Source organism: Nylanderia fulva, unplaced genomic scaffold (genome assembly GCF_048542155.1).
Source record: "Nylanderia fulva isolate GAGA-0341 unplaced genomic scaffold, ASM4854215v1 Scaffold10, whole genome shotgun sequence".
Taxonomy (NCBI): Eukaryota; Metazoa; Arthropoda; class Insecta; order Hymenoptera; family Formicidae; genus Nylanderia; species Nylanderia fulva.
This window is the reverse complement of record NW_028189193.1, coordinates 5,691,091-5,706,763: the sequence shown is the minus strand read 5'-3', so window position 1 is coordinate 5,706,763 and position 15,673 is coordinate 5,691,091. Positions and strand designations below refer to the sequence as shown.

Below are 15,673 nucleotides of genomic sequence, written 5' to 3'. Positions count from 1 at the left end.
CAGCTGTCAAACTCAGCTGTCAGCTGAAAAAGGGGTCCTTACCTTCATTCAAAAGAAAAATCTGAATTTACCATTTCAACTGATTAGAGACAAACTTAAAATCGCGAAAGAGAGAGATATCAGATACGCAAAAATTTGACAGCTGTCAAAATCAGCTGTTAGCTGAAGAAGGGGGCCTTACCTCGTTGATGTGTTTGTAGGTCTTGATGAGGTCGACGCTAAGTTTCCTGAGGGGCGCCGTCGCTGGATCGCGAAACCTGTGGGGTATCCTGGCCTGCATGGCGTGAATGTCCGAGGGGGTCTCCTGCGGGACTCCGCCGGCAGCCCCGCCACCCGCAGCACCGGCACCACCGCATACCGCGGAAGGCATGGGCTCCTCGGCCACCAGGCGCCCGTAAAGGGGCGCACCGCCGGCCCCCGGCCTCCCGCCCACTGAAAGCATCGAGAGACAAACGGATCAATGCACCGCGGCTCTGCATTTTTCGTTATATCGAGTGGCCCAGGTTTACCGTATCATCCGTTAATGAGGAGACGATTTTCCCACCGCGAAAATGTCGAGGAACCAGATTTTCGAGTTATAAGCAGTGTTGCGCTCAGATGATTTTAAAATTAGCTGGATAAAGATGAGATAAAAATATGTAATAAAAGGAAAAAATGATATAGCGATTCATCTAGATAATAATTTTTAAATCTGCTTATATGTAAATACAGTTATAAAAAATTGTAAATTATAAAAGGAATATAAAAATATATATATATATAGATGACGCCAAAGTTTTATCTAGATGATCATCTATATAATTTTATTTGGATAACAGCAAACACTGGTTATAGCGAGTGAAAATAAAGGCAAACTAGAAACTACATTAATTTCATAGAGTTTACTTTAATAGAATTTTAATTGATGATGATGAAAATTGGGAACGTGCAAAAAGTAATGATCTCCCTTGACATTCTCACTGATTTGTGAAGAAAAAATCATCTCCAAATAATCTCAGGAATCTCGTATTAACGAGTGATACGGTAAGTCTGGGATACCCTGTATTTTACAGCAAAATTCAGTACAAAGTTTATCATGTTTGGTAATAAGCAAAAATTACCATACCATATAAAATTAAAAAAAAATACTTCATATATTTTTTTGGCATCTATTCTATTTAAAACACTTAAATCATTTAAAGAACTTAAGAATACATTTTTAATATATTTGAAAATTATTGAAATTTTAGTGAAATTAGTCAAAGATATTTTATATCTTATTGTGGTAGATGTTAATATTTTTTATTATGGTGAATATTAATCACAGAGAAACTCTTATTCCAATATCATATTGTCCCACGATTACCATGAATTTCGGAATAAATTCTAAGAGAAAATTCCCTCTGTGTACTTATACTTTTCGAAAATTGTCTTACACGCACGATTTCCATCCTTCAAACATGACATGTTACTTGGGGCGATAAAAGGAGATCCAAACCGATACATACTATTTTATCTTTTAACGTTGTCCCTCAGTTAAAACTTTAAAACAAAAATATCCAGATATTTATAATAGAGACTGCTTCCTAAAAAAATGGTATCACAATTTTAACATTATTTCAAATCTTTCTACATAGCACGTTTCTTTAAGCAAATAATCTTTTTTCAAAGAAGGTGCGAGAGAGAGAAAATTGAGAAATTACCATATACAAGATTATATATTAATCCCGTAATAAAAATTATTTAATGATATGTAAATGTATATCGAGTTTGAAATAAAATTATATTTTTTGCTACTTTGTGTAAAAATATTATTTAATGAGAATATTTGTCTTATCTTTGAAACCAAAGTTTTTTATCCGAGACTCCTTCATCCAAGATATGAAAATACATGTGGATGAAATCAGTCCTAACACAATATTTATTTATATATTCTTTAGACCGTCACTTCAAAATAAATATCGATATACTAAACACACATAAAACGTGTTTGTGAAATGTTTAATGTAATTTTCCTCTAGAATTTAGAGGCAATAAAGAATAGAAATTAAATAGATCAAGGTATAATACCACAAAAAATATTATTTTTATTTAAAAATTAAAGTAATTCGCGGCAAGGAAAAAGGATTCAAGTTCATTTAAGCATGTGAGTGAACCCACGAGCTATGGACTTTTGATAAATAAATAAACTAAGTAAGTAAGCTATGTTTCATATCAGTTGTGATAAAGAGTCTAACGCATTTAATCTTCCAGAAATATATAAAGATACGTTTAGAAGAGATATCGGTTTAGAAAATCTATTTTGGTATATCTTTTCCTAACATTTAATCTATAGAAAGATTAGTTAGTAAGACTTAAAGAGTCCAGTCGTCAAGAAATATATCCTCCGAATTCCTATTTATTGCGTAATCATTTGTAATTATCAATTGTGTCATCATAAGAGAATTTTTATTTATATTTAATTTCTTTTTATATACCTGCTAAAAGCTCTCTAAAATTATTATATAGTTTTATATCGCAAAAAGTCATCTGTCTTTGATGCTATAACAAAATATATACAAAAAGACGTAGAAAAAAATATATAAGTAACGTTATATATTATTCATCATGTCATATTATATGTTGTTCGATGTCTCCGTTTTCGAAATCTACATCATGTAATTGCAAGGGAGAATTTGATTGCTTCACTGTATATATACCGCGAGAAATAGATCAATGTGCGGCCGCAAGTTTATAATCAATGATCAATATTTGTATGTTTGCTGCTTCATGTTGACGTTTATCTGTTAAGTTGATCATTAGGTAATTAGATCCGCGTATTAATTAGGGAACGTCAGGTAACCAAGTTGCAAGTTGTTTCGATCGATGCCTTTCGATTTTTCAGATTATTGCATTTTGTCCGCAACAAATATAAAATTCTATTACAGACGTTCGTATTATAATTATATATTCAAACTGACGTAAAAATAAAATTAATTAAAAATGCGTGGCCGCAAATTACTTTTCATTCGTGTGTATAAATCAATCACGAATATATAAATCATGGCTAATAAGAAAAATAATAATCGACAATACAATATATTTAAAAAAAAATATCACATTTTATCTTGCATGCATTTTGTACTTTTAATTACAGTAATTTTGCACGCTAATTTGAAACAACATTCTAAGAGATTCGGATGAAACAATCATCTTTCGTCGGGTGCGACTTTTCTTCTGAGGAGAGAAAAGATTTATCCAAACTTTTTTATCGTCATTAAAGCCGCTATACGTCCGACGTAATTAGCATTAGAAAAATTTCGCGGAGAGAAGTATATCTCGCCGGAGAGATAGAGAGCGGTCGTGAATAAATATACGATTAAACGCGACACGCGCCGCTCTCTTCCGCAAACAGAATCGGTTTTGTTGAAATTACTCCCGGATAATCCGGTAATAATACCGGAGAGTTACCAGGATTAAATGCGCGCGCTTATCTTTTTGCGAAGGAAAAATTATCTTTCCTCACACACTTTCTCCGATTGATAACCCGCCTTTTTAATATTTTTTTCCATTATTAAAAATTAAATAATTCAAAAAAATTATTTAAATCCGATATTAAAAAAAAATAATAAATCAAATTCGCGAGCGAACGACGAACTGTCAAAACCACGTGTTCCACGAAGAGTTACCAGAATTAAATACGCGCGCTTATCTTTTTGTGAAGAAAAAATTATCTTTTCTCACACACTTTCTCCGATTGATAACCCGCCTTTTAAATATTTTTTCCATTATTAAAAATTAAATAATTCAAAAAATTATTTAAATCCGATATTAAAAAAATATAATAAATCAAATTCGCGAGCGAGCGACGAACTGTCAAAACCACGTGTTCCACGAAGAGTTACCAGGATTGCGCGCGCTTATCTTTTTGCGAAGGAAAAATTGTCTTTTCTCACACACTTTCTCCGATTGATAACCCGCCTTTTAAATATTTTTTCCATTATTAAAAATTAAATAATTCAAAAAAATTATTAAAATCCGCTATTAAAAAAAATAATAAATCAAATTCGCGAGCGAGCGACGAACTGTCAAAACCACGTGTTCCACGAAGAGTTACCAGGATTGCGCGCGCTTATCTTTTTGCGAAGGAAAAATTGTGTTTCCTCACACACTTTCTCCGATTGATAACCCGCCTTTTTAATATTTTTTCCATTATTAAAAATTAAATAATTCAAAAAAAATTATTCAAATCCGATATTAAAAAAAATAAATCAAATTCGCGAGCGAACGGCGAACTGTCAAAACCACGTGTTCCACGAAAGATTAAATGCGCGCGCTTATCTTTTCGCGAAGGAAAAATTATCTTTCCTCACACATTTTCTCCGATTGATAATTCGTTTTTGAATATTTTTTCCATTATTAAAAATTAAATAATTCAAAAATTATTCAAATCCGATATTTAAATAAATAATAAATCAAATTCGCGAGCGAGCGGCGAACTGTCAAAACCACGTGTTCCACGAAGGGAAATCAAAGAGACTCGCGCGGGACCTAAATCTCGCGGAAGTCGAACAAAGAGTGAGAGCGCGTATGCGGAAGTGTCGATAATTAACAGCTCCGTCAGAGGGATAGAGAATCGGGACGGCGGCAGGCGGTCGTTAATTTTGATGTACGACTCTCCGTCCGTCCATCCCGCTTCGGTTCTCGCGCTCGAAACATTACTGTCATTTTAACGACCCTGTTAGGTGGCGCAAACCGGCTTAACGCCGACCGCTTGATGCCGCGTTAAACAAGTCCCTTCTTGGACCACCCTCGTTTCGCAACCCCCTCCTACCCTCTCCCCTCTTGTCGGCGTGATTGTATAACGCGTCGAATTTACTTTCGCACGGTTTATTCGTCTCTCCTCGAATACATATACAAAAAATCAATGTAAAATTGTGTCCCTTAAAAATGAAATAAAATATAAATAAATTATACCCTTTAATTATCTTTTTTCTTTCAAAGAATATTAATAAATTTTTAATATTTATTAATATCCTTTAATTATTCGAAATAATTTTTTTTTCGAATAAGATAGTAATAAATAAATAAAATAAAAATAGATTGTACCCTTTAATTATCTGAAAAAAAATTTTGTAATTAAAAAAATAAAATACTTATTTTCTTGAATTTCCCTAAGAAATATATTTCTTAGAAAAATTTATTAATATCCTTTAATTATTAAAAAAAAATTTTCGGATAATTAAATATACTTTATTTTTATTTATTTTTTGAAGGATACAATTTATTAATTGACGATATCGAATTTTATTTTACTTTTGAAAGTGCGATAATAATAAACAACAGAACGAATGTTTCGTGTATCCCGAATATACTTTGAAAGTTTCTCGACAGAAAGACAAGGAGCGCGAAATATAATCCCCTTCGAAAGCAATTTAATTATTTTTGCATATAAATTGAATAAGGCCCGACAAAAAAATTACTTCATTAATTCTCCATGCCAATCAACCAATCCAATCAGAACATAAATTCATCTTCAGGTAATGTCAGCCAGCTCTGACAGCGTAAATAATGCAAGAACAATTTTAAATATTAAAAAAATTAAATTATTCAATAACGCACATATATGTATATACATATTCATACTTAATACATATATATATGTAATATATATAACATCACATATACATATTCATACTTAATACATATATATATGTAATATATATTTATTAATTAATTCACTAATGCACTCTTGCAAATAGTTCATTTTACAATATTGTTCCAAAACGCGGTATAATTTATTAAATAAAGTTTCACCGCGCTTTATTCGTTGTGTTTCGATAATAAAATGAGGAGAGAAAAGAATGCGCACAACTGACTCGAGCAAATGAATGCATGTGATAGATTGAGACAACAAATGAATGGGCGAGTGTATAAACGAATGAATGAATGAATAAGCAATAGTGGATATAAGCGAATGCTTATTGCGCTTTATGCGATACTTTGCGAAGCATTATCGAATATTTGTATACTAGTTTATCTTCATTTAGAAATGCGATGTATGGTTCGTATAATGCGAGTTTATTTATTAATGTTACGTTCTATCTAAATCTAAAATGAGACTCTTCGTAATACAAATATCGACGTCTTATTAAATATTTTATTTTAATGTTATTTTTATGTTTATAATTATTTCGTATTTCATTTATATCAAAAAAAAAATATTTAGTTTATTATTTACAATGACGAATGAAATAATCACAAATTGATCGAATAAATATATCTCTCTCCAAAAATCAAATAATTCTAAATAAAGAAATACATGTCTCCAAAAATTTGTGTCCAAATGCGAATTAAAATTTAAAATTATGTACAGTAAAAATTTTTAAATTATTTTTTTATTAAGATTGCTATTATTGTATTTAAATCATACAAATGACATAAAACATTTGCATTTAAACACAAACTAAATTTAATTTAAAAATAATTTCCTTGCATCTAATATCTGATTCTCACTATTAGCCCTTTTTATTCCGGAATTTATATTTATATCTCAGAGCCCTTTTGCTCTATTATTTTACGTCTTTTTATAAATTGCAGTCTATATTTTCAAGAATATCGATAATAGATGAAAGAATTTAATCAAAAATATAATCGAGATATTAATATATAAATGCAAAGCTTCTCTATGTTGTAATTTATCCAAAAGAAGAAAAGAGGAATTTAAAAACGATTTTGTTGCATCCATAAGATGTCTAGCAGACTCAATGAAAAAAATACCCTGACTTTTTCAGATTTTCCAAGACCAGAAATTAATTTTTTCCCTTTTAGTATTATTTTTAGTATTATGTAGTATTATTTTTTAATATTATTTAGACTTGTTTAGACTTTTTAATATTATTTTTTCCATATGTATAATTTGCATATATCAACATGATAAATCAATTAAATGTTAAATCATGAAATTCTTGAGATATTTTTGTCAACAATGAAAAGGTTCGAAATTAAAAAAAAAAACAAAAATTGAAATCAATCTTATGTACGATAATCGAAACAAACATGTCACTTATAAACTATTTAAATAATCACCAATTTTATTTATATTATATGAAATTTTTGAGTTTTCTCTCTATTAAACACATTGAAATAAAATAACGACGATGAAAATAACCTTTTTCTACTGAATTTGTATTTATAATGTCAGAGCTTTTTCGCTCTATTATTTTCCGTCTTTTTAAATTGCGGTGTATACAATACTTTGAAGAATAACCTGAGAGATCAAGCATGGACGACAAGAGATCGTGGATATAGAAAAATACTACTGAAACTCTCCATCGCAAGGGTATAAAATAATGATCGTTCGTCACGCGACTTTAATAAAGCGCGCATACATAATTATCGAAAGACGCGAGAAAGAGGATGTGGGATAAAAGAGAGAGAGAGAGAAAGAGACAGGCGGAAACAGGCGTACAACGAGGGTAACGAGAAAATCACGACTAGGTCGGATGAAATTTGCGGGCTGTCTATCCTCTTTGACCTCTCCGTTCCTGCTCTCCGAAGCACCCTCCTTTCGCATACACACATATATACGCACACACACACACACACATTCACCCCGAACTACCCCCGGCTTTTTTTCTTTTACTCTTTTTTTTTTTTCACGAGCCATTGCGTATCGGAAAGCGGAGAGCTAAAACTCTCCCGTCCCGGTTGCTCGCTCGCCGTCGTGCCTCCATTTGAAATGTAGGCCAGGGCGCGGTTGAATGAAAAAAATATTCATTAACACGCGGCGCGCGCGAGTCAGCGGTTCTCCGTACGCGAGATCTACTCCTACCCCTGGCGCTCTTTTGCATACGAGCGAGCGCGATTCGCGTGCACACGCACCGATATGACGGTAATAATCCAGGGTGTCCAGCAGACTCGATGAAAAAAATTCCCTGATTTTCCGAGACCAGAAATTTATTTTTTCCCGTTTAGTATACACAAAAAAAATTTGTCAACTTGACTAAACCTTTCAACTAAATATTGTTTTGTTAATTGAACATATAAGAATATTTCATATTTAAAAAATAATTTCCGTGTGGACAGTGAAATAAAATTACAAGGTAATATTATAAACGACCCAACTGTCAAAAAATAGTTTTTGACAGTTGGGTCGTTTATAATATTACCTTGTAAAAATATTTTAAATTAAATGTAACAAAACGTATATATTTGACTTAAATACTAATATATGTTGATTTAACAAAATAGTAATTTAGTTGAAAGATTTAGTCAAGTTAACACATTTTTTTCAGTGTATTATTCTTAGTATTATTTAGACTTTTTAGTGTTATTTTTTCCAAATATATAATTTGCATATATCTATATAAAATTTGTCAACTTGACTAAACCTTTCAACTAAATATTGTTTTGTTAATTGAACATATAAAAATATTTCATATTTAAAAAATAATTTCCGTGTGGACAGTGAAATAAAATTACAAGGTAATATTATAATATAAACGACCCAACTGTCAAAAAATATTTTTTGACAGTTGGGTCGTTTATAATATTACCTTGTAAAAATATTTAAATTAAATGTAACAAAACGTATATATTTGACTTAAATACTAATATATGTTGATTTAACAAAATAGTAATTTAGTTGAAAGATTTAGTCAAGTTAACACATTTTTTTCAGTGTATTATTCTTAGTATTATTTAGACTTTTTAGTGTTATTTTTTCCAAATATATAATTTGCATATATCTATATAAAATTTGTCAACTTGACTAAACCTTTCAACTAAATATTGTTTTGTTAATTGAACATATAAAAATATTTCATATTTAAAAAATAATTTCCGTGTGGACAGTGAAATAAAATTACAAGGTAATATTATAAACGACCCAACTGTCAAAAAATAGTTTTTGACAGTTGGGTCGTTTATAATATTATCTTGTAAAAATATTTAAATTAAATGTAACATCTTTAATCTAACAAAACGTATATTTGACTTAAATACTAATATATGTTGATTTAACAAAATAGTAATTTAGTTGAAAGGTTTAGTCAAGTTAACGAATTTTTTTCAGTGTATTATTTTTTTAGTATTATTTAGTATTATTTTTTAGTATTATTTTTTCCAAATATATAATTTGCATATATTATATGATAAATCAATTAAATGTTAAATCATAAAATCAAGAAAATGAGTCAAGAAAAAGTTGATATTTATTTAATAAAAAATTTCAAGTTATTGAGACAAATGTAGAATAATGTGAAAAAATCCAGATAAATAGTAAAATTTCCTGACAATTCCAGATTTATAAAATTCCCTGACAACGCCCGGTTTTCCAGATTTCCCTGATCATTAGACACCCTGTAATCGTGATGACGAGTCGAGGATTGATTGATATCGCTCTTTTTCTCTCAAGAGTCGGTGTATGATATAAAGCACAAATAATATAAAAAAGATTCGATTCCTTGGTACCATTTGTATGTCCAAAAAATTTTGTATTTTGATTTTGTGCTATATACATGGTGTCCCAAAATTACTGAAATAGGGAAATTCCTTAGGTTATTTGGAGACGATTTTTCCTCAGCAACAATGTCAAGACACCAATAATTTTCGAGTTGAAAACAAAGGTTTTTTCACAAACTAAGCCTTGCGGAAATAAAAAATATTGACAAAATCACATTCTTCATTAATTTCAAGTAGAGTTTACTTTAGTAGAATTTCAATTTAAGGTTTAGTTACAAAGATACATGATGGCGAAAATTGAGAACATACAAAAAATGATGACCTTCCTCGACATTTTTGATGAGGAAAAATCGTCTCCAAATAATCTTAAGAATCTCCCTATTAACAGAGTGTCCGATAATTTTGGAACACTTTGTATATTAGAATAAATAAATTGATCACGAGATGTGATCGTGTAATCATCGCGAATATTTTTGTTTCTACTATTTACAAAATATTTTATTACAATTATGATAATTATAAAACGCAATATATATTTTTTTATTTTTATAATTATCACATACATGTATTTATTATAATTATCACATATATATATATTTTTTTTTATAATTTTACCCGAAGAGAATTTTCTCTTAGAATTTACCCTATAAGCAAAATCATAATACGTATACGTAGTAAAATTAATCGAACACGTTGTACATCTTATTATGGTAGATATTAATATTTTTTTATTGCCATAAATATACATATATTAATCAGAGAAACTTATAAAATTCTTCCAATACCATATTGTCCCACAATTACCATAATTTTGAGAGTAAATTCTAAGAGAAAATTAGTAGGTATATATATGTATATATTTTTTATAATTATAACTGTAAAAAATACTATATATCTATATATTTAAACTACGAATTCCTGCTTGCAAATTAACGATATTCCAAATCAACGAGCTCTCTTCGATCGAGAATGCGCGAGAAAGGTCTATAGTATCATCGACGAAGATTTCCCGTTCCAAAAATATATCCCGGTATGAATCGTGAAAAATTCAGGCGAACACATATCGATACAGAAACGAGGGAGGAGGTCGGGGGTGGAAAAAGGGGAGAGTAGAGGGATTATCATGTCGGTCGATATAGGCGCGCCATTCCTGGCGGAGAAACTGGAACGTTTCACAGAGCGAGAACACATGAAAATTCGCGCATAAAATTCGGATCTTTTTTCCTCCCTTTTATTTCCTATTTATTTTTGTTCCTTTATCGTACGCGCGAAGGGCAGATTCGAACCTCGAGATAAGGCACGCGTATTCGTCTCCGAATATACGAACGAATTATGGGAGCACGTGGCCGAATAAATCTGTGTGCCATCTGTCACGTTTGTGTTTGCCGCGTTCCCTCATTTTCACCCTCGAGACGCGCAATTTTGGAAATCCCCGAAACTCGGATAAGTAGACTCGATTCGATTAAAGGTAAGCAGCACAATATAACGTGCTAAAGTTAATTTCCGCGATAAAGGGATGAAATGGATAAACAAGATTTTGTATGCGAAAGAAAAGTCTATATGAAAAATAAATGAAATTAAAATTTTGCTTCCAAATTAATTACATAATTATAATTTATTATATGTATTTGTGTGATACCCAATTAAAATTGTATAAGAGACTTTAATTATTTTAATTATTATAATTTTATCTGCGAGATATATAAATATTTTTAAGGGGATCCTAAGCTAATCTAAGTTTCCTTCCTGTTTTATCGACAAAATGTGAGGTTAGATAAACTCTAAATCTATTTATTGGCTATACGGATTGTTTTTTACTTGAAATTAGAACGCTTCGCCCGTTGTTAATATTAATACTTCGATTTGTACAGGAAAACGATTTATCAATCTGTATAGTTTCATATAGGTATATCTTGGTTACAGAATTATAAATGCTTAGTTTATTTAACATCACATTTTGTCGATAAAACAGAAAGTCACAGACTTCTCAAGGACGTTTAGGATCACCTTAAGCACGATTTTTTATTTACAAAGTTTCCTTACGATATATAAAATATCAGATAAAATTATAATTTTATAATTACATATCGTAAGAAAAATTTGTAAATAAATCGTGCTTAAGGTGATCCTAAACGTCCTTGAAAAGTCTGTGATTTCCTGTTTTATCGACAAAATGTGAGGTTAGATAAACTAAGCATTCATAATTCTGTAACCAAGATATATGAAATTATACAGATTGATAAATCTTTTCCCTGTATAAATTAAAATATTAATAACTCCTGAACACAAGTTGCGCTTATATAAGACCCTACGCGCTCTTTATTATTATACCTATCGCGCGTATCGCGTTACGCTGCTGTTCGCGGGTTTCGAGGAACTCGCGAAGGGTGTAAAAAAAGAAAGTTCGCGGAGTGGAACGCCGAGGGGAGAAATAACGCGAGTTGAGAACCGCGGTCGCGAGAGGTCACGAAAGGCTGACATAGGCCGTTGCGATAGCCAGCACGCATTCCGCTTCCATTCATGCTTCTTGATCCACCCTCTTCACCCTGCCCCCACCTCCCCCACAATCCTACGACATCCCCCGTTACGCTCTCCCCTACGCGAGGGTGCACTCGCATCAGGTACAGGGTTGCGGGCGACGAACTGTCAAGCTTCGCGATTCTTTCCCTCTCATCCCCCGTTCGAAGATTCTCACGTCGAGATATGAAGAGGGACGAGTGACCTGAAATCTGTCTGATTTCTCTCGATATTAGAAGTGCACAAGTTACTATTCTTGTTCGTTGATTGCAGTTCATTTCTTTCTTTTTTCAATTAATAATGAATAAAAGTGCAGCTGGCAGAAAATTAATTTTCGCGATTATCTTATACATCCCATTTGATGATATATGTATGTAAAATATATTTAAAGTATAAATATAAAATATTAATATATTATATTATAAAATATATTTATAATAAATATTAATGATAAAATATATTTTGTATTACACGTGCAGGCAATGTGGCACTTTCGGTGTAGGTTTTCTGTGCGGAAAGCGGCCGATTTCCCACGCCGCCATCTAGCGGCGACGCGGTGAGTGAATAAGCCGCGTTCAAAGTCATTGCCCACGGCTTCAGCCGTGGACAATGACTTTGAACACGGCTATTCCCGCACCGTGCCGCCGCAAGATGGCGGCGTGCGATCGGCCACCTCGCGCACAAAGCCACTTTGCCTGCACTTGATACACAATATACTATTATTTATAACAAAATATATTTATATAAAATATAATTTTATAATTATAATTTATATAAAATATAATTTTATAAATTATAATATAAAATATATTACATAATATAAAGTGTAAATCCGCGAAAGAACTTGGAAGAAAAAGAATGATTTCAACCATCCCTAGAATCAGCTGATCCGGTTCATACACCCTCGCGGGAATGCACCGGATGAATCGCATTAATGCGACGCGTACGTCAATCTCGCGTGTTCGCACGCGCCGATAATAATCGCCGTGAGGTAACATTCATCGTGGTGTTGGAAAGAAAAAAAAGCGACGATTAATTACGATCGCGGAAAATGATTATTGTATTCCTCCTCCCTACCTCCTCGCGCGACTCGTAAAATATGCGGATGCGACGTCGCGCGTCAAAAATTATGCTAACGGAAAATATCCTCGTTCTCTCCAAACGCGTTAATAATAAACGACCTCTCTCTCTCTCTTTCTCGCCTTCTATATCGGTAATTAATTTTCATCCGGTGAACGCTGAATCGAATCCGTATTTAGTTGGCTCTTTCGACAGAGATATTAAACGGTACGTCTCTAGTATTATTACTCAAAATCATTTGTCAGTCAATTCACAGACTTTTTATCATATGAAATAATTTTTTTACGAATTTTTATATATTTTTTTACAAATAACTTTTTATAAATTATTTTTCATATTAAATAACGTTTTGGAGAATTTTTATTTATGAGGAAAAGAAAAGAAATGATTTGATATAATATTCTCCATACAGAAAGTGAAATAGCTTTCCAAGATAGAACTAAATATTTATTTATAGTATATATTTGCAGTGAAAATTCCTGTAATTAAATTCTTCGATTTAGCAAAAAATGCCCAATGACAAATTGTTTTCCAAAAAAGGTCGAAAATCAGAAAAGCACAGAGAGAAATTGTTTAAATGATCGAGAAATATAAGAAAAAGTAGCTGACTGGTGATTACATTATATCAGGTTGAAATTTCAGTTGACCTGTCTAAAATTGACATTTACACAGAGAAAATTTCATCTTAGAATTTACTTTAAAATTATGGTAATCGTGGGACAATATTGAAAGAATTTTACAAGAATTTCTCTGATTAATATTTAATAAATAAAAAAATATTACCACAATAAGATATAAAATATATTCCATTAATTTTATTAGTGGTTCTAGTAAATTTTATTAATAGTAAATATTAATATGTGCATAGTAAAATTGATTATGTACATATTAATAATTTTATTAATAATATTTATCACGATAAAAAAGATTAATATGTACATAGCAAATTTTACTATGCACATATTAATATTTTGTATCGTGATAAATATAAATCAGAGAAACTTGTAAAAATTTTTTCAGTAAACCTATGATTATCCTGATTTTCAGGATAAATTCTAAGAGAAAATTCTCTCCTACTCGTGTACGCGAATAAGATCGTGGATTTATTCTATTGGCCAGTGAGTATATATGTTGGGTACACCCGGTACAATCGACACGTAATACATGTCACCGTTCATAATTGGCGCCTCTCTCTCTCTCTTTTCCTCCCCCGCTAGCCGGATCGCCGATTATATCAACCTACATCCGGAAATGCCGAAGTCTCCCACGACTAGCATTACTCACTTCGCCGGAATATCCTATCGATTGAGGGTTCTCGTTAGAAAAAATCAATGTTTGATACTGTGAATTATTACGACTTATTTAGTCCAAGACTCCGTTTTATAGTACAGTTCCTAGTTACGATAATATATATATATATATATATATATATATATATATATATATATATAACTAGAAGCCATAAATAAAATATATTTTATTATTATATTTTATTAATATAAAATTTATTATTATATAATATATAATATATATTATATAAATATTATATTATATTATATTATATTATTATATTATATATAATTTATTATTATTATCTTATAAATATTTTTTATAATAAATAAAATATATTTTATTATTAATATATATAGATACAAGATGATAGATCGCGATATTAACCCTTTATTTGCTAAAATAGTTTCAAGGAATCAATAGTATATATCAAGTATTCTGTTTATGATTCCTTGACACTACTGATATATCGCGTGACATAACAAGCTATTTTATATATAGAATCTTGTCAAGAAAGAGATACTGTATAAATCATAATATTTCTCCTCGTATCATGAATTGATAGAATATTTTATTTCTTCTTTATATTGTTCATATAAAATATGAATATATATTTCTTTCATAATTCGTGATAAATTCGTATTGTGAAATGTTATTTATAGATATTAAAAGTGAATCAACTGTGCACGTGGTTATCTCACAATTATTCCATCATTATAAAAATATCTCTTTCATTATTTCTGAATTTAAAATATACAGGGTGCCACAATTTTTATGCCACTTATGATAATCTAATTAAAAACGTCATGAACAGAAATTTCTGAAGTTTCGAGCCAGCAATAAAAGTGCGATAATAAAAATTAACCGAACATTTTTTGTTTAATAAAAAAAAGTGTCGCCTTGACTTTTTTAAAAAAGAACCACCGTGTTTTTTCTTTAATAATGTAGAAAATAACAAAATTAATTTAATGAATATACATAATATCTTAAACTGCACTACAACTCAATAAACTATTTTAATTTAACTAAAGCGTAATTCCTCGCTATCGAGGAAGTTTGCTAGAAACATAAATAGTAAACAAACTTGACAACTTATGTTGTCCATAAATATACGTAGTTTAGCTGATCAGTAAACTTATTAGTTTATTGTGTACCTTATGCTTGACCATTTTCATCGTTTTGATTGTATTGATCATTTTAATCACATTTTCATTGATTTGATCGATTTAATCTCATTGCAAATTTTTTTTGCTGCCCTCTACATTATTACGTATAAAAAAAAAAACAAGACGCTCTGGACTTTTTTTATCAAACAAAAAAATGTTCAGCCAATTAATTCAATTACTGCAATTTTTACTGCAGA

General features: G+C 30.8%; 1 protein-coding gene across 4 annotated transcripts in view; it reads right to left on the bottom strand.

Annotated features, from left to right (window-relative positions):
- The window catches only part of mnb (minibrain), a 118,022-nt gene that overhangs the window by 45,157 nt on the left and 57,192 nt on the right, over positions 1–15,673 (bottom strand). For all 4 annotated transcript variants that reach the window (XM_085483342.1, XM_085483356.1, XM_085483353.1 and 1 more), the window contains exon 3: positions 182–432. In XM_085483342.1, the coding sequence (XP_085339468.1) occupies positions 182–432 (251 nt within the window). The remainder of the gene's footprint in view (positions 1–181; positions 433–15,673) is intronic.